Consider the following 25,437-nt stretch of genomic DNA (forward strand, 5'->3'; position numbering starts at 1 on the left):
TTTTTTTTTTTTTTTTTCGGAGACGTTTTTCTATTCCTGGCTTTTTGGTGAGTTAGAATCCAAGGGGTTTAAGCTTTTTAATGTTTGGTTCACATGATTAGATGGGAGAAGAATATATGATTGGAATAGATTAAGACTAGTGTTATTAACACACATTTTTGTGTTATTAACACACCCCATCCATAGAGTAGAGGACTCAATATTACCGTTAATACAATGCATATATATATTTGAACCAAAGTCTTAAAAATCGAATTTCGGCGATATTTTTCGTTTTTTCAGAGCAACGATATTTAATTGACATCTCATGAGATATAATCGGATATTTTAGAAATTTGATGATATATTTAGAAATTTTCGGTAATCTCCTGAGATTCTCGATCTATGTTGCACGGACACTCCACATGGGTGGAGTGTCGGAGTGTCCGACACTCCCGACACGCCGACACGCACCCGACACGGCAAAAAACGTGTCCGACACGCCATATGGAGTGTCCGGAAAAGTTGACTTTTCCTACATGTTTTGGACACGTTGACCGGCCCGACACGCCACGTCATCATTTTTCAAATTTTTAACAAAGAAAAAAAAGAAGAAAAGAAGGAAAAATGAAACCAAAACCTAAAACCTAAATGGGAAGTAGTTATGAAGAGGTCGCACACAATCAAAAGAGAAAAGAACGCAGACGAACAAAAGAACGGAGACAAAGATGAACTAGCCCCATTCGGTTCAAACGGCGAGTTCAAAACGTAGACCGGTGGTTTTGCCATACCAAACTTTGGTCCTTGCCGGATCGAGTTCTCAGGTCGAACGGCGAGTTCAACGCCGACGAACATGGTCAACCTCGCGGCCAGAGCCTAGAAGCAAATCCGATCGCCGATCGGTGCTTCAAGGACAAGATTGCAGACAAAAGAGAGAGGAGCTTGTGGTGAGAGAGATGATGCTCCATATGATTTTCGATTTTGAAATCAAAACTGAATTTTGATTTAAGAGTGAAGAACAAGAAGTTGATTGTTTTCAGTATCAAAAAGAAGAAGAGTTGGATAGAATTTGGGTGAGTTTAGTCAAATATATACAGAGGAAGAGGGATTTTGGGTCAGAAACAAAGAGAAAGAGGGAGAAGTTGCGTGGCGGCGTGGGTGTTCCTCACGTAAAGAACACAAAATAACCTAATAAATATATTATGATATATTTTATTTTATGTTTTTAGTGTTTTATATATATTAAAAATATAATAAAATATTAATTATTTACCTTGTCCAAACCGTGTCGAAACTTAAGTTGTTTGTCTTAAAGAGGGACTAGACTTGATAAATTTAGAGAAAAACATGATGTAAGCTATGGTGAATCGAACCTTGGTCTCCAAGGGTGTAACAAAAGCTCCTTAACCATCCTTGCTGACTGTGATTCTTTATAGAAGCATACATTCATATGTATAAATATATTCATATATTCCATAATCTTTCCATCGAAAATATAGCTATAACAATACTTTCTCGATATTTCCACCGAAATATCTACTTTTTGGGCCGTCGAAATTTCTTCGATACGCGAAATTTTAGTCCTTGATTTGAACATATTAATCAAAAGGAAACAACACTAAACAATTATCTTCTTTGCTGAAATTCAACCTCCCGTTCCAAGTACTATCAAGTTTCAATCAAATTTGTGCTCGTTGCTTGAATGTCTATAGAGTTCTATGGAATTACAACTGCTTCATGATGATAAGGTGTAAAGAGAAACAACAATGAGGATAATTTTGAAGTTTAAAGGCAAACTTTTAGAACGAATCCAAATACTACAATAGCACTGTGAATAAAAACTCTTTTAGTAATCACAAAACTACAACGCACAGACCATAGATCATGCGTTTCTTATTTCGGTACAAGAAATGAAATTACAAAGGAAAATTCTCCAACACAATCCAAACTAAGGCGAAAGAAATGAAACTACAACGCACATACCATAGTCTCTTTATGTACTTGTACCCTAATTCTTTTTTGGTGACAGTAAAGTTATTTCACACAATAATATATTTTGAATCTTCCTTGTACACTCAATTGTGCTATTTCAAGAGATTCACTCACATGCTGTATGAACAACCGTATAGCATGTAAGCTATCACCAGGGTGTAAGAGGGAAGAAACATAAGAATGACTTGGATCAGTCCCATGGCATCTCAAATCTTAAATATTATATTCCTAAATCTTAATTACGTTTAGGGGCGAATATGAGGGAACACACATCCTTCACATTCCAAAATATTTCTCTAATTTAATCTTTAAAAAAGCGAATATATTTTAGGTTATATAGCCACACATTTTGGCCAATTTCATAATACAGGCTCTAACATGAATTAAAGTATTAAACTTGGTTAATAATGGGCTTTGCAGATTGAGAAATTTGAAATGGGGAAACTATAGTGGAAAGGGTGAAACCATCCCTTGCAAATAAGTAGAAGCCTGAGCTCTGCTTCAATCACTTCAATGCTGCTAATAGACGATTCTAACACTAATATTGAATGACGAGAAAAACAAAAGTTGCACTACACGTTGAACGTATCCTCATAAGGACTACTCAAACATAGGTCAAGACTCGCTGGGAAGAACATTGAAGAAATGATAAACTTCATCCTCATCAATTATGCCTACCTCTGTTGAGCAAACTAAGCAGCAGACTTGCTTGACAGTTTGGTTTCCAGCAGGGACTGATTCAATCTCAGAAGATTGTCTCCCACTTTTGCCCCTTCTTGGTTTTGCGCCTTTTTGGTGGATCACTTGATCACGTCCAATTTTGCAGTTAGCAACAAAAACCGCTCTGTACTGTGTCACATATTTTTCATGCCTACAAGAAGAAATTAAGGTGAGCTACAATAAATGGATAGATACAGGAGTATATCTCACCCATAACAGAAGATTTTAGACACCATCAACATTCAGAGCATCACATGTATGTATCAGAAGATGAATTCACTAATTCTGGCTTTGTCATTCTAGAGTTTCCTGTCAGAGGAAACTGCTTATATGTAGTAGCTTTTTACCAAACCTATATTTACGTTTTCATTGCTCGCTTGCCATACACTAAATTTATCAGTACCACTAAAACATGATTCACAAGTCACAACTATTGGTATGATAACCATAAATCACCCTTCTGGTCACTCTTGCTTGTTTCTCCCCAAGTTCTACCAAAATTCAACTTCTTTTACTCCCTCAAATGACTGAAAATTGTCTGCCCTAAACTGGATGCACGACCTTACATGGGAAAACCATGCATTAGGATGCTCAAACCTCAAATTTTTACCCTGTTTTTTGGGGGAGTGTGTGTGTGTTTCCATCTACAGTCATCATTACAATAGTAAAACTTGCAATTTATGTCACCATTCTACATAACAGTTGCAATTTCAGCCTCTATTGAAAGGTAGGTGACCAATGACATTGCGATCAAGATCAATTTATGGTTTAGAATAGACACCCACAAAAGACACAAGAGGAACTCAGTCTTTATAGAAGTTCCATTCACTATTTTGTAACACATTAAGAATCCATCTTAAGATCTCTCAAATAGTACAGAGCAGATTAAATAAACCTTCATTAGATTGGACAGGTCATAAAATGTTGACTGGAGTAGGACATAATGCGGCCAGTTAAAATGTAAACTACTTCTAATTCATAGTAATCATTGATTGACGCTAAAATGACCGTGAAAATTGAATTTCAAACCTATGATCCAGCTATCAGAAATCAACTCACTGGTTTGTCTTTCATTCTAAGTAACTGTTTCCTTGGTTTTCCTTTTCTTTTTTGTTTTAATATCAAGGGTTTCATTAATGCAAAGGCATTACAAATGTATTCATACAAGATATCAAAAAGCTACACAATCCACAAGAGAAGATACATTTCTGTATTGAAATTCTTTGGCATATAAGTATTGGAATTTTTTTTATATACGATTTGTTTTCTCAATTTTCCTATGATTGGTTCCCATTCAACTGGAAAGAGTAAAGAACAGCAAGGGAAGGAAATCGTAAATCTTTTCTAATAAAGAGAACAAGTGCAGTCTTGGTAACTAAATACGATCAGCCAGTTTCCTTTTCAAGTCTTCATTTTCATCAGACAACAAAGAGTAACAGAATTCAACCATCTCCTTTTTATTTTGTTTCTTCATTGACAATCCGATATACTGTAAATCTATACATGGTACCTTTAGTATCAACCTCATAGTTACTTACCTAGGATCCTACATGTGTATGATGAGCAAACTCTTAAAAGCCAGGAACACCAACTAAAACCAAGACAGTTAGTACATAAAGATTATTCTCACAATTAAAGTCAAAAAGAGGTAGAGCAACAAATTCCTTATAACTACAAAAGCAGGAAAAGGATAAGCACTCCATAAAGATGATTGCAACTTTGCATGAATGGTAAAAGAAGCTACCACTAAGCTTGATGACATGCTACTTACGAAAAAGCATACCATGAATTCATAGCCAGTCACATTACCTCTGACATTCCAGACACAGTGTGGTGAAGCAAGCTGGACAGCTGAGGACGGCATCAGAAGCACGACTTTTCCTTTTCTTTTGAACCCACAACTCATCTTTCACATCAAGATCTGAATCATAGAACTCTGGTTTGATGGAGTAGTCTATTTCTTCATCATCAGAAACTGAAATACACAACACCATGCTGAAATCAATACCCAAAACCCTGAAACTGAAGTCTTTACTGAATAACATGTATTTCAATCACAACGCAGCTTTACCCAATTGAACAAAGCAATCAAACCCTGAAGAATCAAGACATAGTGGGGTAGATATAGATAGGAAAAGGAAAGCCCACAAGCATTTTAAGAAGAGAGAAGAGAAGCAAGAAAGGTGGAGAAGATTACCGGTTTTCTGAGAATTGGTCGGAGAGGCCAAATTTTCTTTTATTTCATCATCGTGCCCATCCATTTTACTCTAGGGATTATGCTCTGACCTGCTTTTTGAGGGTTTCAATGGAGAACGAAGAAGATTTCAGCAACGGTTCAAGTTGATCTGTTTAAATTTTTCGGCTTATCCTAACTTTTGATGTTATATCCACGTCTCGACTGTTTAGTTTATAGGTATTTATAAGTAGATCATTTCAACAAATTTACAGCTATATTGAAAATTGTTAAGACATTCATAAGTGTAATTTATCGACTATAAACTTGAACGGTTCATATTTGATAGATTTGGTTCGTCTGTTAATTTGATTTAATTTGTTATCTTAACGAACACCAATTTGGCTAAAAATTTGTATAAATGATCTACTTATATAAACCTAAAAATTGAACGGATGAGATGTCAAAATATGATCGAAAAATGAGTCTTTTAAACCATAAACCGAAAAGTCTTCAACTAGTCCTTAACTTAAGAGTCATCACTAGAAAGGCTTCAACTAGTCCTCAACCGTGTTGGATTTGAGCTCTGGTTGACACAATTTTTGTGAACAAAATAGTGGGCCAAAGAGATATATTTCCTAACAAAATGAACCCGACTTCGATGACAAGCTCTTCTCACCTTAACGTGACCACAACCAATGAACATGGGACACGTGTCAATTTTAAAAGGCTTGGCTGTAATTTAAGGACATAACATGGGAGTTTTGAGTATTTGACATGTTTGTTTATGATTATTGTTGACACTTGTCCATCTCTCATTGGTGTTTGTCACCCATTTGTCACCCATAAGTGACCATAGCTGGTCACCCAAGTTATTTCCTAACAAAATAGTGTTTTGGATACGGCCAGTGCAAATCTGATGGATGAAATTGTTATCTAGGTTAAATATTACACGTAAAAAAATTTCAACAAACTCGAATCTCGATGGTGATAGAAATTTTTGTTAATATGAGGATTGTGAAAGAGACAGCCGAGCTTGAGTAAGTCAGTCATTGAGACGGTCGAATAGCCTGCTCAAACGACTGAAATTATGAAGTAATGATAAAAAATTTAGAGTAGCGAATTAACAATCAAGAATGGGGAAATAGGAAGACGAGAGACTACTTTTGTGAATTTAGAATTAAGACATGAGAGTCGCTGATATCTAACCAAAATGACATCAACCTAATTAATAATAACCAAAACGATTTTTTTTTTATGAGTGATGGGTTCAAACAGGTGAACAGGGATTCGCAAGGAAAGATCGAAGAGGAAATTAAGTAAAAAATATTCGTCTTCGTTGCCTTCAAAAAGAGTTACACATTAGCTTATAAATGAAAAAGAGTTACACAACAGCTTATAAATGAAAAAGAGTTATACAACAGCTTATAAATGAAAAGGAGTCCAAGCTAGGACCTACGTATTGTAAGCTATTCAAAGAACTTGCTGGACAGATAATAAGACAAAGCAGTTGACAAGAGACCTACCCCGGATTTCACCCTGAAATCCGAAGGTTGGTCTTGTCAGCACTACAATTAGTCCTAATACTGATTAACAAAACAAAAGAAAGGTTAAGGAGGTTTCATCGCATCAATGAGATGTAGGTTTTTTTTACCTGAGAATTCTCACTTAAGCTTAAGCCTAGGTGAGCCCGGGGTTGGCTCCGCCCTTGGACATGGCCATTTTCATGAGATGTTAAACATTGAAGAAATGTCGAGCTATTTTTTGAATTATTTTTAGTAACTGATGTAGATATATAGTTGATGATGCTATTGAGATGGGAGTTAACCAAATCACTCTTAGTGCATGTTTAGTACCTAAGACTATTCTGAGTCGACACTCTATTATTAATACTTAGCCTACCCTCACTTGAGTAGGCTTACTTAGTACCAATTTGAACCATGTTTGGTGAGGCAGTACAACTTAAGGTTGGACAGTGTAGAGAACAATAACCAAATCTGCATCCATATCAAAACTGCATCTGGACCAAAACCTCTTTTATTCTTTGCAATACTGAGAATCTATATGGACCAAATTTAGTACATCTTCATCAATCAAATTCAAACAAACCCACCAAAAACTTAAACAAGTAAATGGAATTTCGTAGAAAGAAAGAAAAAAAAATCTAACCAATAGTTTTGAAAAGAACCCCCTCCAGGAACTCTGCATTTTTTTTTAAAATTGAGAAAGGGGAAAACCCAGTAAGCCAGAGATGGTGCTCGGGATGTGTTGTTGAGGATTCTGAGGAAGTTCAACATGAGGATTTGCCAACACCCATACTCAAGAATCAAGATTGATCTCAAGTCTTAACTCTTCTCTCTCAAAAACCCCAAAACCCGAACCCACCAAAGCTCCTCTTCCTCAATGGTTGGTGGTCGCTTCTGCGAGCTCGTGAAGAAGGCAAGGTGGCGCTAGGAGTCCACTGCTCCATCTCGGTTGCCTCCATCGAACGACAGAGCTGGCAGCCACCAACGGCGACGCTTTGGCCAGAAGGAGGCTTATCGAGACTTCTACTTAGCTTTTCTTGGGTTTTTGATATGATTATGAAATATTGGTTCTTGAGATAGGAAGATTAGAGGAGTTGAGATCAATCTTTCTCTTGAGAGAGAAAGGGATAGACGTAGGGAAGAAATGAGGAGAGATACAACCTAAGCCTATTTATTTTAGTACTCACTTACACCAAACATGGGATTAGCCAATTGAGACTCCTTATTTAACACTGCACTAGGTAGTACTGAGAAACAAACATGCACTTAGTGGTCTCCCCCTCTCAATTGCACATTAAGATCAATTTTGATGGTTCGGTTTAAGGGACTCGACTGCTGGAATATATGTCTTTAGAAACCATCAAGGCAACATTATTCTTGCTGGAGCTAAAGGATGGGGGAAGACAACTATTCCAACTGCAAAAGTTGTGGCGTTGAGAGACATTTTACTCAAAGCAAAAGAATAAGACTACTAGAATTAAAATTCAAGTTGAAGGTGACTACCGGTAATAGATGTGTTAATAGAAGAATTAGTACTCCCTAGAGACTGCTCAAGATTATTCAAGATATTAAGATTATTGCAAGATCCTTCTTTTTCGTTTCCTTCAAGCATATGTTTAGAGAAGCTAACCTTCGTGGTGGATTCTATTGCTCATCAAGGACACCAATTCCCAGATGGTCACATTTGGAGAAATAGAATTCCAAGCTCGGCTACTAGAGCATTTCTCTTTGATAATTTAAACTCAGTTGTCCGAAAGGCTTTACTTTGTAATTTTCATTTCGTATCAAAAAAAAAAAAAACTGATATAGATAGTTACTAGGATACAACAAAAAACTGGAAGAACAAACAACTTGCTCATCAATACATACAATGACACTCATGGCGATTGCCTAACTGCAAAGAGCTCCCTTAACTTGCAAAGAGCTCCCTTACAATAGCACCGGCACATTGAGTGCAATAACTGTAGCATTTATCACTTGACTTGTCATTAGTACTAGTAGTAGTTACCAATGGGATTCTTGACGGCTCAGCGTGACGCGGTGCCTTTTGGCATGGGTGGTGGCGGTGCGGTGGTTGTGTGAGTAACCTTTTTGATCGTGTTGGGTGCGGTGGAATCGAGGAATGTGTTTGGGTCATACTTGACTGTGTGAAGGCTGGGGACGGTGGAGCAGCGCTGGGTTCCGAGAGGCGGCATTGAAGCACGTCGAGCAGCGGCCGTCATGCGGTTGTGCATGGCGCGGATCTTTGCTCCCTAGGTTTGACCCCAGGTCTTTGGGCCTGGGTCTGAGCTCAGACCTGGAGAGATTGGATCTGGCCTATATTAGAGCTTAGCAGGCCCTGGGCTAGGTTTGTATCTCTAGGGAGCTGCTTGGAGATGGATGCCGGTGAGACGTAGATATCATGCTATGTTGCTTGAGCATGGGAAGAAACATTCGTACTTGGTTTATTAGTTTCTTAGTTTATTAGGTATACACTAATTGAAGTCTTAGCCAGCTAGCTAGTTTACTTTTGTTCGGAAATTAGGTGTTATGTTTTGTTCCTAAAATCTCAAGCTTATTATCAATGAGGGTGCCGGTCATGGTGCTTATAGGTCTCTATCGTCAAATTGTAGAGAGCCCAATATATGATGTAAAGTGTCTTCTGGCCATTGTTCAAACAATAAAATTTCCTTTACTAAAAAAATTTCATAACAAAATAAAAATTGAATAGAGAAATACAGACCTAATTAACCAAATTCAAATTTGAAAATCTCCCGTATGAGTAATGTTTGATTGCAAATCTTCATTTGTTACTATACTGCTGGTGTACATTTTTTTTTGTTCGAAATGGTAAACACAATCAGGTTCATTGCACAATCCGGTTCCTGCATATTCTCAGTATCTTTTTTGAAATTATTCGCATTCTATGTTTACAGGTATGTATTTCTTTCAAAATTAATTTTTTGTATATATGGCATTTTCTCAAAAGTATTCTTTATTTGGTTCATTTTTCCTCTCCGTTTTTGTAGCAACCCTTCCTATGTTTTGGTATAAATACATGCATTTCTCAGTTTCACCATAGCACTTGTATTCTTTTTAACCAAGAAAAACAAGTTTTTATTTCTCTTGAGCAATACAATGGCTAAACTAGGAGCAGTTTCAATGGTTCTCTTTGTGCTTCTCATATTGTGCATCGGTTCGTATCTTAGAACTATATTCCTCTAGAAAATTACCTGGCATGGGTTTTGAATAACGAATTACTTGTTTAGTATATGGTTTTCGTCGACTGTAAATCTTTGATCTTTTGTAAACTTATGAAATACATGGTCAGTAAACGTAGTCCCTCTTCTTATAGATACAAGATATTACTTTTCACTTTCTTAATTAATATCCAATCAGAAAGAAATACTTTACTGTCTTATATCCATTTTATTACATGATATATCATATAATTTTCGTTTGGTTCCTACACATTCAATGTTGCGGCCTTGTGGGAGTGCACTCTGCACCATAATTTTTGTTATTCGTGGAACCTATATAATAATAAGTACTTATGGTATTCATTTTTCTAAATATTCCAAAACATAAAAGTTTTTGGGTAAGATTTTATGGTCAAATGATTTCGAATACTACTTTGTGATCCAGATTATCAGGCAACAGCAGCTGGATCGCAATGCTGCAAAGACTATCCTGAACTCGGAGTATGTATTCCCGGCGAACATGATAGGCACGGCTCAGAGATTTTGCCAGATGGTAAATGTTGGACATATTGCATAAATGCTTTATGCGATGCAGGGAAATGCAGTGATCAACACAAGTGCCATTGTGTATGCTGATTGGCTTTTCATATTTTGTTCCTATCTATTATATTCCAAGTACTATCAAGTACTTAAACACAATATTAGTTTCATCCAAGCATTTTGTTTGTATCCTTTTGTATTTGAACATCCAATTCATGGGATCAAATACATTTGTTACTGAATAATAAAAAAGAATAAAGAGATAATTATAAGATAAGCTTGTTCTTGGTTTCATTGATGCTTTACCGTTTATTTTCAAATTTATCATACAAGGTTATGAACCATATGGAACCATAACAAATCAAACGTGAATAATATATTAACGATATGTTTGGACGAGACTTTTCTAAATTATTTAGAAATTCTGAAATGATAGAATTTAGAACTTCATCAATTAAAATTTTATTAATTCTAAACTCTATTTTTGAGGGGAATGAAAAACACTCCATTAGGCATATAGCCTATAACGACCATAACAGTCAATGCACGAGTAATCTGAGTAACCGTCGGGTCAATCCTCTCAAACATCTTGGTTCAACCGGCAACCGTCGGGTCAATCCGATGGCTTGCCTAACCGGACGTCCGCCACCTCCATCTGAGCAACCTGGGTAAGACCGCCTCTAAAGATCAAAAGATCCGCAACTGAGTGGACGACGATCTTCTGGTGAAGGTTCTTATTTGGCTCGTTTTTCGGTCATATTTTCTTTTATAATAGCCAACCAGTATCTAGATATATATGACATGATTATCTCTACCAATTTTCAGCTACTTTTGTGATCATTAAGGTGCTGAAACTACATTAAATTAATAACTGAGCGAAATCTGCTCAACTAAAACCATTCATAAAAATCACCATTACGAAGAAAAACGATGTTAGCTCTAAACCACCACCAGTAGTGGTAAGATTCTTGGTATAAAACCCCCTTATCCAAGTTGGAATACTTATAATTAGAGATGACACTCGTCTTCCAATTATAGCATGTACTAAAAAAAATATTGAAAAAGCTAATGTACTAACTGCTGAATCTCAAGCACTTATATAGTTGAATCTTGAACCAAAATTTGAGAATAGCCCCAAATTCCTTTTTAGGGTTTATCACAATATTTCAATTTGATGAACATCAAGGAGAAAGAATGACAAGGGAAGAGGAAGACGATTACCTAGTGGTTTGAATTTGAACGAATCTGCCCACTGAAAGAGATAGCAAGCGTCTCAAATTTCTCTCTCCACTCTTAAATTTGACCAGAGTAGTAGCGAAAACTATTTTGACGAATTATATAACGAGTCTGCTGGAGGTCCGATTTTTCTGTTATCCGCGTTTCACTCTCGTTAAAATAACAAAGAATCAGATTTGACATGACTGATAAAGTTGCTCTTAGCAGATTTGAAGATAGTGTAGTAGACGGTGTCAAAGGTAAAAAGAAAGTGCAAAGTGATGAGGAAACAAAGTATTACTTCTGATAGTAATGAACAACAACAAGAAGTAATACTTCTGATCCACAAAATGAAAATGCTACTTCTCCAAACCCCTCCAGTCCTCCAAAGTGGAACAGAGATGAGATACCCACATAGGATTGTTCTGTGGCCAATAAGCTTCCACCAGGACCACCACGCCAACTGAGCAATGGTTCTCCTTTCGCGCATAAAAGCCCAAAGAGAATTCCAGTTCCTCCTATAATCAAAAACGTTTCCCCCTCTACTCTGTTTCTCACAAACTCTCATAAAACATGGACACCGTCGTCTCCAATTCAGCATTACTTTCCATACCTCCCTTCCCTCCAGTCCGTTCAGTTACCTGCAGCTCTTATTCGCCAACCACTTCTCTCAACCTCTCATCGAAGAAGCACTTCTCCAGCTTCTTCTACACCCAAAAGAAACAAGTGGGTCGACAACATCGCAGTTCTTCTTTTACAGCTCCCAAGTTTTCAATTGCTGCCAGTGCTGCTATTCAGGAAATCAACGAGACCCAGTTTCAGGATTCTGTTCTGAACTCGGACCGTCCGGTTCTTGTCGAGTTTGTTGCCAATTGGTGCGGTCCTTGCCGCTTGATTTCTCCCGCTATGGAATGGATTGCTCAGGTTCAGTTCTGTCTCTCTTGTATATTATAATGACCATTTGAATATGTTTTTTTCCTCAAAGCAACAGTCAGCAATACATAAATTTTTGATGGTGTTCGAATGTATGCAATATGGGATTAGTAAAATAGGACTAGTTTGCGGAATTTTGGGTGCAACCTTGTTAGGGGATTGGAAAATTGGGAAAAGTTTGAGACCATAGATCAAGACTAAGAATGGATAAAGAAAACAGTTTCTCTCATCAGATAATAAGATAGAATTATGTGAGAAATGCGCACAAACAATGAAAACTGCCAGGTCCATTTAGACTGTTTGTTTGAATCGTTTATGTAATAAGTTGGTTGGTTCTTGGCCAATGTTTCCATATTCGCAAATTAGGACATTCCAACTTGATCCAGTGTCTTGCCTCATATAAGATATTCGCAAGTATAGAACTATTGTCCCTGTAGTGTTTAGAAGAATGGAAGTCAAAAATCCTGTCATCACATTTTCATTCTGTGTTTCATTAGAGCCTATTAATAGATTGTTGATACACCAAGTCAGTCTTTATAGTTCCACCCAAATTGAGTGTTCACATTTTCGAATAATAGACAGTTAGACACTGAACCAGAAATCAGGAACCCTATCGTCACATATTAATCTTTAATATAATGATATATTGATATTTGAGTGAAATGGTGCACCACTAACACCTACAAGTACAAAAATGGGACTGACTGATTAGTGAACCAGACTACAGTAGTCTAGTTGGCTTATAATCACAGAAACTGTTAGATCACGTCCTCAGCTAATTGGTTAAATAATTTCATTCCTTTGACACTGGAATTCATAAACTGAAAAGATTATGTTGGCTGCACTGTTTAAGATTGTAAAAAACCTGATAATGTGATTCCTAATTGCTGTACTAAATTTTCGGAGCATTTCTTATCTCATTGTCTATCAGTCTGTAAAGACCAACAGAGAAACAAGATCGTTTTATCTCAAGATTGTCTGGTTACAACATTCATTCAAATATCTGAATTAGTCGTTTGGTAATTGTCAGGAATATAAAGACAGATTAACAGTTGTTAAGATTGATCATGATGCAAACCCACGATTAATTGAAGAATACAAAGTTTATGGTCTGCCTGCGTTGATTCTCTTCAAGAACGGACAGGAAGTTCCAGAAAGTAGAAGAGAGGGTGCAATTACAAAAGTTAAGCTTAAAGAGTATGTTGATGCTTTATTGGAATCTGTATCAGTCGCATAGTCCACCTCCAATTGGATTAGCATACTTGCCTTGCTATACCATCAGTTCAATTACTGTAATGTGGTAATTCCTTCCTTTTCTTTTTCTCCTCTTTTAAGTATTAACATTCTATTGTATACTTCGAGCTGTAAATCTCCGAAAATTATCACGATCGAGGATAGATTTGGCACTATAGATAAGTAACCTGCATTCTTCTCTTTATCTCTGTTCGGTTTTATATTTCCAACTAGAAGGTTGGTGATTTCGATTATTATTCCCATTCTGAACTAAGCTTCTTGCAGAATATAATGTTGTTTAGTATTAGATTCCGAAATTGAACAGTAGTAAGAAGTTTGGATCTACAAAAGATGTGAAGTAATTCTTCTTGTAAACCATATCCCATGATGTTAGTTATGTAACACATACAACATTTTCGTAATCTATTAAGTTCCTTAAACTACAGCTTTATCATGTTTGTTATAACCCCCAATGACAGCGTCATCTGAGATGTACTTGCCCCAAAACCAGTGTGCTCTCCACACACTGTTCATCTCTTCAATGGGGACGTTCTTGGTCTCGGGTAGGAAGAAGGCGATGAAAATGGTCATAATGGTAACCCAACCAGCAAAGAAAAAGAAGAGACCAAACTTCATGTGGCAAAGCATGGTGAGGAAAGCTTGGCCAATGACAAAAGTAAAGAACATGTTAACTGAGACAGTGATGGCTTGTCCAGCTGATCGGATCTCTAAAGGACAGATTTCACTAGGAACCAACTACCCTAAAGGACCCCAAGACCATGCAAATGCTGCAACATATCCACAGATGAAGACCAAGACCCCGCCTTTGTAAATGTCCCTTGCCCGCTAAGACCAAACTGCAAGGCAATCATGACTCCGACGGCGATCTACAGTCATAGAAGGAAGGACTGTTAAGACCAATTAAGAAAGGTGCTGCTATCAGTTTTATTCATAGAATTTAGGGCCAAGTTGAAAAAGAAAATACCTGGCAAATGATCATTTGCAGTCCACCTTCGAGGAATAACGCTTTCCTTCCAAACTTATCAACAACTATCATCGACACTACAGTACTAAGAACGTTAACACTACCAGTGATGACTGCAGACATGAGAGCAGCTTTCATCTCCAAAGCCTAGAGTCTTGAAAAGAACAGGCGCGTAGAACATTATCACCTTTGATGCCGGTGAGCTGCTGGAAGAATGGAACAAAAACACAAATGATAAGTTGAGGCCTATATCTTTGTTGCATGATGTTTCCCCATTGGTTCTCTACTTTATTTGCAGCCTCAGTAGCATCAACAAGGTCTTGGAACTCATCATTGACACTGTCGGAGCCGCGAATTTTTTGTAACATTTTCCTAGCCTTCTCAGGGTGTCCTCTTTCTAGCATTGAATTTGGTGTATCGGGCAGAAACATCGCACAAACAGACATGATCATGGAAGGGATTGCTGCAACAGCCAATGAGATCCTCCAGCCATATCCACCCTTGATCTTGGCAGTGCCAAAGTTAACAAGCCCCGCCACTAGAATACCAATGGTGATGGCCATTTGTAAGCCCATGTTGAGTGCTCCTCTCATTTTTGTTGGAGCTATTTCGGCAAGATAAACAGGAACAGACTGCAAACAAGCTTAAACTGTCAGGAAATAGGTTGACATGCAATATGATATCAATCTGACTATTAAGAATATGCTCACCTGATTAGCAAACCCAACACCAACACCAAGCAAGAGACGACCGATGATCAGAATAACGATGTTGGTAGCAATACCGTTTAGGATAGAGCCAATGAAGAAAACAACGCCTGCCACTAGATACTTTTCGACCAAATCTCCTAGTTATCGATGAAGCCAAGAAGGAAGCCACCAGAGCAGCAATGTAAAGAGAAGAGGTGAACAATGTGAGAAGTTGGCTATCAAATTTACAGTATTGGTTTTGATCAGCAGCCTCATTCTTCATCTTGTGATATACTGATGGGAAGAACTTGCTATGACTCCATTGATGTCACACCTCCTGAGATTCCAATATCATATCCAAAGAGGAGACCACCTGTGGCAGCCGCCACACATGCAAATACCACAAAGACGGTGACACCTCCTTCATGGCTTCTGCCTCCGCCCTGGACAGCAATACCACCTCCTGCCATCTTTCTCTTAGTTCTCAAGAATCTTACGAAACAAAGAGATATAACTGTTCTGTTTCTTTTTTTTTTTTTTTTTTTAACTTGACAAGGATTAGGCGATATCAGCTCTTCTGTAGTAGTCTGGTGGTTGATAGAGCACCCACTCTACCCCAAAGGGGACCGCTACAACCGGGAACTCACCGCCCGTCCCTTATCAGAATTTTTATTTAAAATAATAAAAGAAATTACATGAAAAGAGGAATGGGGGACTAGGCCAAAACCATTCCAATTACAAACCAAAACAACAAACAAAAAGACATTGTTTCTTCTACCCATAAAAAACCAGGCAATCTTCCCACTATGAAAACCGATAATTAGGAATACCCAAATAATCCGCTTGCAAAAAACCATGAAGCTCAGTAGGAGGATTATCATACCAAGTAAATGAAGCATTTGACAACCCCAAGTTTGCCATCTTGTCAGCCACCATATTTCCTTCTCTAAAAATATGACTGTAACGGAAGTTCATTTGACGAATTATCGAAAGACAGTTATTCCAACGAACTCTTAAGTTCCACGGAGGAGAAAAAGACCTGGAAGAGAAGCAAGCTACCACACTAACAGAGTCACTTTCCAACCATAAGTAGACCCACCCTTTATCATGAGCAATTTCAATTGCCAAGATAACAGCATAAAGTTCAGAATAAAAGGAAGTCTTCCATCCAAGCGAATGACAAAAACTCCCTAAAAACCCACCTGAGGCATCACGAAACACACCCCTACAAGCTGCTGGACCTGGATTGCCTTTTGCTAAACCGTCTGTGTTAACTTTGATCCAAGGAAAAAACGGAGGCTGCCATAAGACATGTTGAATTCTGGGAGCCTTACCACCTTTAGGAGCAACTCCAAGAGAGGCCAATAAACGGGCATCAAGAACACCCTTATAGTGACCAGGAGCAAAAAGGCTAATTTGTCGAATCCATACCATAATAGAGCAACACATTGTATAGAAATTAAGGGGTCGATTATCAAACCTTAGCTTATTCCGAGCCTTCCATAGAGCCATAAAAGTAAACATGCCAACTGCTAGCCACAAATTAAAAAGCTGCGAGGAGAAAGGCTTTCGACAATAGCTCTTCCAGAAATCTATCAGGGAGTTGAAAGAAGATAAAGAAGTGCCAAATTGAGTAGCTAATCATCTCCAGACCCGTTGGGAAAAACGGCATTGTAAAAATAAATGCAATGATGTCTCACCAGAACAATAACATAACTGACAGATAGTCACAATAGAAATTCCGTTAATTTTCACTCTATCATCAGTTGGAAGCCGATCAAAAAGAATTCTCCAGACCAAAAAGAGTAACGAGGTGGGATGAATGATCGCCATACATTACAAGCCCAATCTTTGACAGTGTTGTGGTGCCTCAGAAAATCATACCCAACAGAAAAAGTTAAGTCATCGGAGGTAGAGGGTTCCCAAATAAGCATATCTGACTCATCAATAAGAGGGAGTGCCAAATCTGAAATCTGCCTAGCCAAGAGCGGAAAAGCTTGGCAAAAGAAGGGAGGAACCTGCCATGACTGATGAGAAATAAAATCTGCGACATGAAGATTGCTGAAATAAGACCAATTTGAAATACCCAAAGTCTCCAAAATAGGAGCTTGAAGCCATTTATCCTTCCAAAAACACACAATTTTACCATCTCCAATTAACCATCGACAATTTTATCTAAAACCAGAAGCAACTGACCGAAAACCTGGCCAAATTGAAGATTTGCGATAGCCCAGCTTGCAAGTGTTTAGAATAGGATACCTTGACCATACGTAATCCCCCCATTGAGAATGAGAAGAGAAAGAATCCCAAGCAAACTTTAGGATAGCAGCTGAATTAAGAGATGAAAGATCACGAATACCAAGCCTACCTTCCAGCTTTGGGGCACAAACCTGAGCCCAGCGAATAGTGACGATTTTCCGAGTCCCTATATTACCAGACCAAATAAAGTTAGCTTCTTCACCAAATACACCGGCCAGTGAAACACAGAAAAACTATGAAGCAACATACTTTGAAAAACTGACTGCACCAATTGAGTCCGACCAGCCATAGAAAGAAGCCGTCCCTGCCAACCCATAAGTCTTGATTTTGCTTTATCAGCAATAACTTGAAGATGACACCTCTGAGGCTTGTCACAAAAAATTGGGACACCCAAATAAATAAAAGGCAAACGACCTGCACGGAACCCCAATATTAGTATCTCAAATCCAGAAGTGTTCAAGTTTATAAAGGCACCAAAATATAACAAGCATGCATGGTTCTGTTTCAACAACTTGAGAGTGCCAAATCAATTAGGTATTGTGAAGCTCTTTCCTTTACCTCTTTTACCACATTTAGGTCTGAAATGAGAAAACTTGTTAATTAGGACATTATCCCTAGAAGAACGAATTTTTGTTTTGGAGAGATAACTAAGATTTTTACCTCACCATATTCAATTTGGGAAACTCGATCTAAAGTTAACAAATGTGTGTTGAGGCCTAAAAATCCAGTAAGCATGCCCAATTCATTCTTCAAGCCCAAATCACACTTTAAGACGAATTCTACTCATAAACATCATGTCATGCACGTGGACCCAAGCCACATTCATGCACTTGAGGCTTATAAGAACGTGTGTGGTGTGGAAGGTAATTGAATTGCATGAGGTCCGCTATTACTTTTAGGATTGTTGGTAAATTTGGACTTGGGACCAAAATTCATGCCCAACGACCTAAATACTGATACAGATAAAAGAAGAAGAGAAACCCAAAGCCAAGTCCAAACCCTTTAATATCCAAATAATAAAGTAAGCTTTAATATATGATTCTTATTCCAGCGTCCCAGCAACAGATTTCACAGCAGCAAATCCTACCTGAATCACGCAGATAATCTGTCAAAGCCTATTTCACTTTCACACATTCCAAAGCCTAGTCCACATGCAATCAACAGTTTTAGACACAACCTGACATACAAAATACATTACAAAATCCAATACATGCTTTTAACCAAGTGGGTCTTTTACCCATCAGTAAAAATCTTTAACCAAGATTCCCCTAGCTTCTTGAATTGCTTATAAATAGCTGCTATTATCAACTATAGGCAAGGAGAACGGGGGGTATGCTAGCAAGCTTTCTAGCACTCTTCTTCTCCCCAGGCTTCCTTTCTCCCAAATGCATCCTTAGTTTCTCATCCTTCTCAATTCATCCCAACAGTGAATTGTTCCCCCAAATCTTTGTTTCACAAACCCTGAACCACTATTACCACCACTATTGGGATCTCTTCTTCTGAAACTTATGTTTTTCTAGCTTCCACGCCATGCACCTCTTGCTAAGCTTTTTTGAGAATGATCAATTCACTGTTGTTAACATGCAAGAAGTTGCCGGGAGGAACACAACAGTAAACTTCCTTGGATTCTCAGTCCTTTGAAGTTTGTTTGGCCTATTCTTCGCTAACTTAGAAAAATGGGACAGATTTTGGGCTCGGCCATGCTTGTCTCATTGCCGTACACTCTTAATCAAAAAGCACCCTAAAAAATGTGGAAACACCATAGTCAAAAACGATTTGACACAAGGTCGGTCATCACATTTTAGAGGCTTGAAGCGAACAATCAAAATTTGGCCTTATATAATAAATCATATAAATCAAAATCTTTTTCATATATGTAGATAGAGAAATTTTATTCACACATCCCAATTTTCTACATACACATCTCTTTTTTTACAACCTCATTATTATTAAATTATATTAGTCTATGAAATTACCAAAAAACATCAAACTGAACAATAAAAAACTAATATTGAACCTTGAGAGCTATGATCTGTGCCACTAAAAGTAGATGATCGAGAAAGATCTTTCATTTGGGTTCATGATTTTGGCTTCAAAAATTATGCTCAGTTTCATGTTATTTATCTTGATTTTTATTCTAGTTTCATACGAGCTGGTCTATGCTTATTTGATATATAATTTTCTAATAAATTTCAATGATTGTTCATGAAGTGCAGACTAAAAATGAAAACCTAAATTTTGCATTCTTCAATTTCAACAAAATGTTGAGTTCATTTCCAATCCACATATCTTGAGAAATTGATCTTATATCTCTTAAGAAATTGAACTGAAACCTAAAATGCTAGAATAATATTTTTGAAATTAAAGTATTTTGTATTCAAGGGTAGTTTGGGAAGTTATGGGTTGTGTATTTAGTAAAATCTAATAATAACATATCTAATGAGTGGGGTATTAAGTAATGAATACGTATTTAATGTTTTAGGATGTGTGAATAAAATTACTCGTGTAGATATTATCTATTTGTATTGAATTATTAAATTATAAGAAAAATCAATAAATTAACCAAAATACATTAGTATTGAAAATGTAAATGAATAGAATAAATTAATCAAAATCTTTTTCATATATGTAGATGGCGTTTGGTAACGTTTTCATGTTTTTTTTTCATTTTTGAAAATGAAAATGAGATAAATATTGTTTCGGTGAGATATTTCTCAAAACGTGAAAAATTAAATATGAAATTATTTTCAAATTTTACAAAGAAAAATGACTTTTTCATTTTTCTAATTTAAAAAATATGAAATAATTTTCATAATAAATTACGAAATATATTTCTGAAATTTGAAATTACAGTCTCATTTTCTCATTTTTATTTCTGAAAATTATTCCGAAAATTCTTAAAAAAGGATCTTTTAGTACAAACTTTTGCATCAATAATAATTTAGACGTGACGACATAATTTTCCTAACAAACATTGCCTTTTGCATCTACTGCTTTTCCCTTCTGGTCTTTCTTCTTTGAGTCTTGAAAACCGAGCTTATCTAGTAACCCGTGGGCGTGGAGGTTGTCACTTCTGTTTGGAAAAACCAAGCGTCGAATGAAAAACTCTTTTCGAAGGTACGCTTCACTTGGCCTTGTGTGTTTCCATTGTTTTGATTAGAAACGAATTGGGTTTCTGAGTTCTCAATAACCTATGCTCAAACCTGATTGATTGAACTAACAAAACCATGTCCGATATTTAGTTTTGCAATTCGAAATTGGTTTAATGGCAAAAACAGGGAGTACTCTTTTTCTTGAAGATTGGCTGAGAAGTGTGAGTGGCCATGGCAATAGCTTCAGCTCTAGAAACTACTCAGCCTCATCTGCAAGAGCCATAATTCAAGCTTGGGCTGAGCTTAGAGACTCCCTCCAACACCAATCATTTCAAACCCATCATCTTCAATCTCTAAAGACTCTTGTCAATTCCCAGACTTCTCTTCATGTTGCTGAGCCTCAGGCAAAGCTTCTGCTTTCAATTCTGGCCTCTCCAAATCTTTGTCTTCCTCATGAATCCTATACTCTCTTTCTCAGACTTCTCTATATATGGGTCAGGAAATCTGCCAGACCCTCTTCTGTTCTCATTGATTCAGCTGTGGATGTCCTTAGGAATCTGTTTTCTTCTAAACAATATGACTCGAAGAAGAACCCAAGACTCTTTTCAGAAGGTATTCTCCTTTTGGGGTCATTTTCTTTTGTGCCTTCCGGGTCTGAGAACTCGAAAACTGTCTGCTTAGAGCTGCTTTGTAGGCTGTTGGGAGAGGAGTATGAAGTGCTTGGATCATTTAGTGGACTAGTTCCAGAAGTTCTTGCTGGAATTGGGTATGCTTTATCTTCCTCTTCCAAGAGTGTTCATTTTGTTAGAATTTTGGATTTCATGTTGAGCATTTGGGGTAAGGAAAGTGGGCCTCAGGGTACCATTTCTCATGGGCTGATGGTTCTGCATTTGATGGAATGGGTATTGTCTGGTTTGAGCAATTTTTGTGCCGTAGAGAAAATTAATGCTCTTTGTAAGGAGGCTTTAGAGACCTCAAAACCAATGTATGTTCCATTTGCGGTTGTCATGACTGCTGCTGGAATACTGAGGGCTTTGAATAGATCTGTAGTGAGTGGTCTTGCGCTGGATGCTATTTCTAAACTGAGAATGTCTGCAGAAGATCGAATGGAGTTTGTAGCAAGAGAGTTGATTTCAAGAACTAGAGGATTTACGAGTTCAAGTTATGATCACACAGATAGTATTTTGCTGCAGTGTGTTGCAGTAGCATTGGCTCGAAGTGGTGTTGTCTCTTCTCATGATCCTTTGTTTATATGCCTTGGTTCTGCATTGTTGACTGAAATATTTCCCTTAAGACGTTTTTACATGAAGGTATTTGAATCGATGCATGGCAGTTCAGCCATACGGAGGATCAATGAGGTCAAAGAACACCTTGAAAGTGTGACCTTTAAGGAAGCAGGGGCCATAACTGGTGTTTTCTGCAATCATTATCTTTCAGTAAATGAAAAAAGCCAGTACATAGTGGAGAATCTTATATGGGATTACTGTCAACGTATATACATGGAGCACCGACAGGTCGCTTTGGTTCTTCGTGGTAAAGAGGATGAATTGCTTGGAGATATAGAGAAAATAGCTGAGTCTGCTTTTCTTATGGTTGTACTCTTTGCATTGGCAGTCACAAAGCACAAGCTAAATTCAAAATTTAACCTGGAAACTCAAATGGATATATCAGTTCAAATTCTTATTTCATTTTCTTGTGTTGAGTATTTCCGGCGCATTCGTTTACCAGAATACATGGATACTATTCGAGGCATTGTTGTTAGTGTTCAGGAAAGTGATTCTGCTTGTGTGTCTTTTGTAAAATCCATTCCAGCTTATGTTGACTTGACACAGGGTCCAGGTATATTTTAGTTACCAGTATAGCTAGATTTCATTTTCACCTTTATGTTTTCTGCAATGAAGTTCTTTAGTGTAGGTTTACTCAAACTTGTCTTTACTTTAATGTTTTCATTTGATTAATAATTTTAAAGTGGTCTATCAGATTTTTCTTCGCCACAGAAAATGGAATATATATGGTCCATTGATGAGGTTCAAACTGCTCGCATTTTGTTCTACTTAAGAGTTATTCCAACTTGCATTGGACGACTGCCTAGCTCTGTATTTGGAAAAGTTGTTGCTCCAACTATGTTCTTGTATCCTATCCTGAATTACTTAATCTTTGGGGACCTTTTATTTTGAACATATTTGACTTATTGAACAATTTGATTCCTTATTACAAATTTAATCAGATATATGGGACATCCTAATGGAAAAGTAGCCAGAGCATCTCATTCTATGTTTTCAGCATTCATATCTTCTGCCAAGGATTCCGATGAAGATGAAAGGGTGTCATTGAAGGAGCAGCTTGTTTTCTACTACATACAGAGATCACTAATGGTATCTAATGCAAATAAAGACCATAATGGTCGAATCGACCTTCAGCAATTAAAGCTACCAGAAAGTAAAAGTTTGTCTTTGAATGCAGGAATATCCTGAGATTACTCCTTTTGAGGGAATGGCTTCTGGAGTTGCAGCTGTGGTTCGACATCTTCCTGCTGGAAGCCCAGCTATATTCTATTGTATCCATTGTCTGGTTGAAAAGGCAAATAAGTGCAACAAAGACTTTGCTCAGCAGGCTGATATGTGGAAGAACTGGCAAGGAGAGTCGGAGCCTTGCAAAAAAATCCTAGATTTGCTTTTACGGCTGATTTCCCTGGTTGACATACAGGTAGGCTGAATTGTGTCTTTTACTTATGCTTGGTTTTGTCTGAAAAATTATTGTCCTCTTCAATTGATTTTCATGTGAGACCCTTGTTTCAATGCCCTAGGTTGTTTGCACAGTACTCAATATAGGATTAGCTATTATGATATCCCTAATAATAGGAATCATTCAAAATCCACCCTGAGCATTTCATGTATAGATCAGCAAGTGTTGAGGGAAATGAAAGATTGTAGGCCTTCTTCTCTATCAACTCTGGCTCTCAAACTTACTGAACATTACAACTTGTTCAGGTACTACCAGACTTGATGAAGTTGTTGGCACAGCTAATCGTCCAACTACCAAAAGATGGCCAGAATATGATATTAAATGAGTTATATTCACAGGTGGCAGAATCTGATGATGTAACGCGCAAACCCAGTTTAGTTTCTTGGTTGCAGTCATTGTCTTACATTTGTTTTCATGAAACGAGTGGAAGTGCAGCCTCCAAAAAGCTGGGAACTGAAAAAACCATTACTTCTATGCAGACTCCACATCCATCAAGATATACTAGCCTAAATGCTCGACTATGACTTTGGAGACACTAGATTGGGAAAAATAGATGATTAATCATGAACATTTGCCTTTTATGGTCTTTCTCCATAATGCAATAATCAAAATTACCACTTGCAGCTGTCGTGAAACTATATAGGGTTTTGCTATCAGCTGTTTGTATTTTCTCTCATGATGTTGGAAATTGATTGATAGTACCATCTTCATAAGAGGAGGAAGATATAGGCTCCAACTCTTTGTAATTATTGGGATTCCCTTAATAGTAATAGGAGTAATAGAACTTAAAAAATGAAGTGAGAAAAGCAAAAAACCATGATATTTGATAATGATTGAAGTTGGGGTCTGGGATTCAGGGGCTTAGAAGATTTTAATCAAGCTCTTCTAACCGAAACAGTATGGCGCATTGTTCTGAACCCTGGCTCGCTGGTCCGTGTCATTTTCAAGGCCAAGTACTTGCCAAACACTACCTAGGCCGAAGCACGAGCAGTCCTCAATTCTCCATGATTTGGAACAGCTTGCTTTGGGGACCTGATCTGTTATGTACTGGTACAAGGTGGAGAGGGTATGATTTGGACAGACAAACGGCTGCCAGCACCGTGGACATTTTAGTTTGTTAGTCCGGCCTCACTGCCTGATGACGCTAGAGTATGTGTTTGATGTCCTAGTGTGGAACATGTTGATCAGGCCTACTTTTCTACTACATGTAGTGGATACTACATTCTCCATAGCATATGAAGTTTGATATGGTGGTATGGCACAATTGCGAGCACCGTAGATATACACTCAAATCGGGGAATTGGTTAGCAGGTGAGCTGCGCGATATCAGCAGGCAGTCCATGCGGTAGCAGCTTTGTTCGGAATGGTAAAACAGTCTGGGAGAAGACATGGGGTTTGAATGTGGCCAACAAGATCAAAGTTGAGTTATGGCGTACTTGCCATGATTTTCTGCCTGTGTTAGGTAAATCTTAACGTAGACACATGAATGTGGATGAATTTTGTTCCAGATGTGGAGTGGAGAAAGAAACTACTATGCACTGTTTACGGCGGTGTAAATCAAGTTTGGACAGATAGCTTCTTGGCAGGAGTTTTTAGATACTGCAATCTGTTGAGTTTCATTGAATTGTTAGATCAGGTGGCTAACATTTCAAGTAACAACGAACTTGCATTATGTGGCTGAATTGGAAGAATAAAAATGCATGCAAGTTTTGAGTATACATTGTGGATATATCAAAGCTAAAGAATCTTCATTGAAATAAATTCAAGTATTTGACTTAAGATCTTAACTGGCTCTGATCTTCTTGGTAGGAGCAGCACCAGTACTAATCACCCTCAACAGAGAAGCAAAATCATCTGAAACCTTAAAAAGTTCTTTGGGGGGAGACCTCAACTTTCTTCTAGGTTGGGGTGGTTTCTTGGGAGCTGGTGGACACACCAATGGCTGCTTCAAGACCATGCGAGCTGTAGGTGACTTGGGTGTAAGGCATTCTTCAATGTCATCTTCTGTTGGGTTTACAGTTGAAACTACTCGGATTGGAGTAACTGGCCTGAATTCTTCAACGATTTCGTGACCCATTTTTGCCTCCAAAGGAAAATTTCCACCAAGTCGATTCTGAAAGAGTTTATATATATGTTGAGGTTTTTTTTTTTCTTTTACTTTTTCAGGAAAAGAAAAG

At 37.6% G+C, this 25,437-nt stretch overlaps 3 protein-coding genes and 1 pseudogene across 4 annotated transcripts; 2 read left to right on the forward strand and 2 right to left on the reverse strand.

Moving 5' to 3' along the window:
• Positions 1-1,830: 1,830 nt before the first annotated feature.
• On the reverse strand, positions 1,831-5,082 carry LOC101292311 (E2F-associated phosphoprotein-like). Of its 2 annotated transcripts, XM_004299753.1 has the most exons (3): positions 4,889-5,082; positions 4,501-4,666; positions 1,831-2,842 (listed from the first exon to the last, which is right to left on the reverse strand). In XM_004299753.1, the coding sequence occupies exons 1-3, from the start codon at positions 4,950-4,952 to the stop codon at positions 2,587-2,589; spliced, it is 486 nt and encodes a 161-aa protein (XP_004299801.1). In that variant the 5' UTR covers positions 4,953-5,082; the 3' UTR covers positions 1,831-2,586. The 2 variants fall into 2 exon arrangements, with proteins under 2 accessions (XP_004299801.1, XP_004299800.1); XM_004299752.1 differs by having other exon boundaries at positions 4,501-5,080.
• A 6,642-nt stretch (positions 5,083-11,724) lies between these two features.
• Positions 11,725-13,906, forward strand: LOC101292022 (thioredoxin X, chloroplastic-like). The gene is made up of 2 exons (XM_004299751.1): positions 11,725-12,248; positions 13,288-13,906. Exons 1-2 carry the CDS (start codon positions 11,898-11,900, stop codon positions 13,492-13,494), a joined length of 558 nt encoding a protein of 185 aa, XP_004299799.1. The 5' UTR covers positions 11,725-11,897; the 3' UTR covers positions 13,495-13,906.
• Positions 13,907-13,925: 19 nt separating this feature from the next.
• LOC101304102 lies at positions 13,926-15,634 on the reverse strand (annotated as a pseudogene).
• A 4,788-nt stretch (positions 15,635-20,422) lies between these two features.
• LOC101315343 lies at positions 20,423-23,891 on the forward strand. The gene is made up of 5 exons (XM_004299746.1): positions 20,423-22,354; positions 22,496-22,646; positions 22,743-22,890; positions 22,979-23,221; positions 23,506-23,891. The coding sequence occupies exons 1-5, from the start codon at positions 20,689-20,691 to the stop codon at positions 23,782-23,784; spliced, it is 2,487 nt and encodes an 828-aa protein (XP_004299794.1). The 5' UTR covers positions 20,423-20,688; the 3' UTR covers positions 23,785-23,891.
• Positions 23,892-25,437: the final 1,546 nt, after the last annotated feature.

This window comes from Fragaria vesca, linkage group LG5 (assembly GCF_000184155.1).
Source record: "Fragaria vesca subsp. vesca linkage group LG5, FraVesHawaii_1.0, whole genome shotgun sequence".
Taxonomy (NCBI): Eukaryota; Viridiplantae; Streptophyta; class Magnoliopsida; order Rosales; family Rosaceae; genus Fragaria; species Fragaria vesca.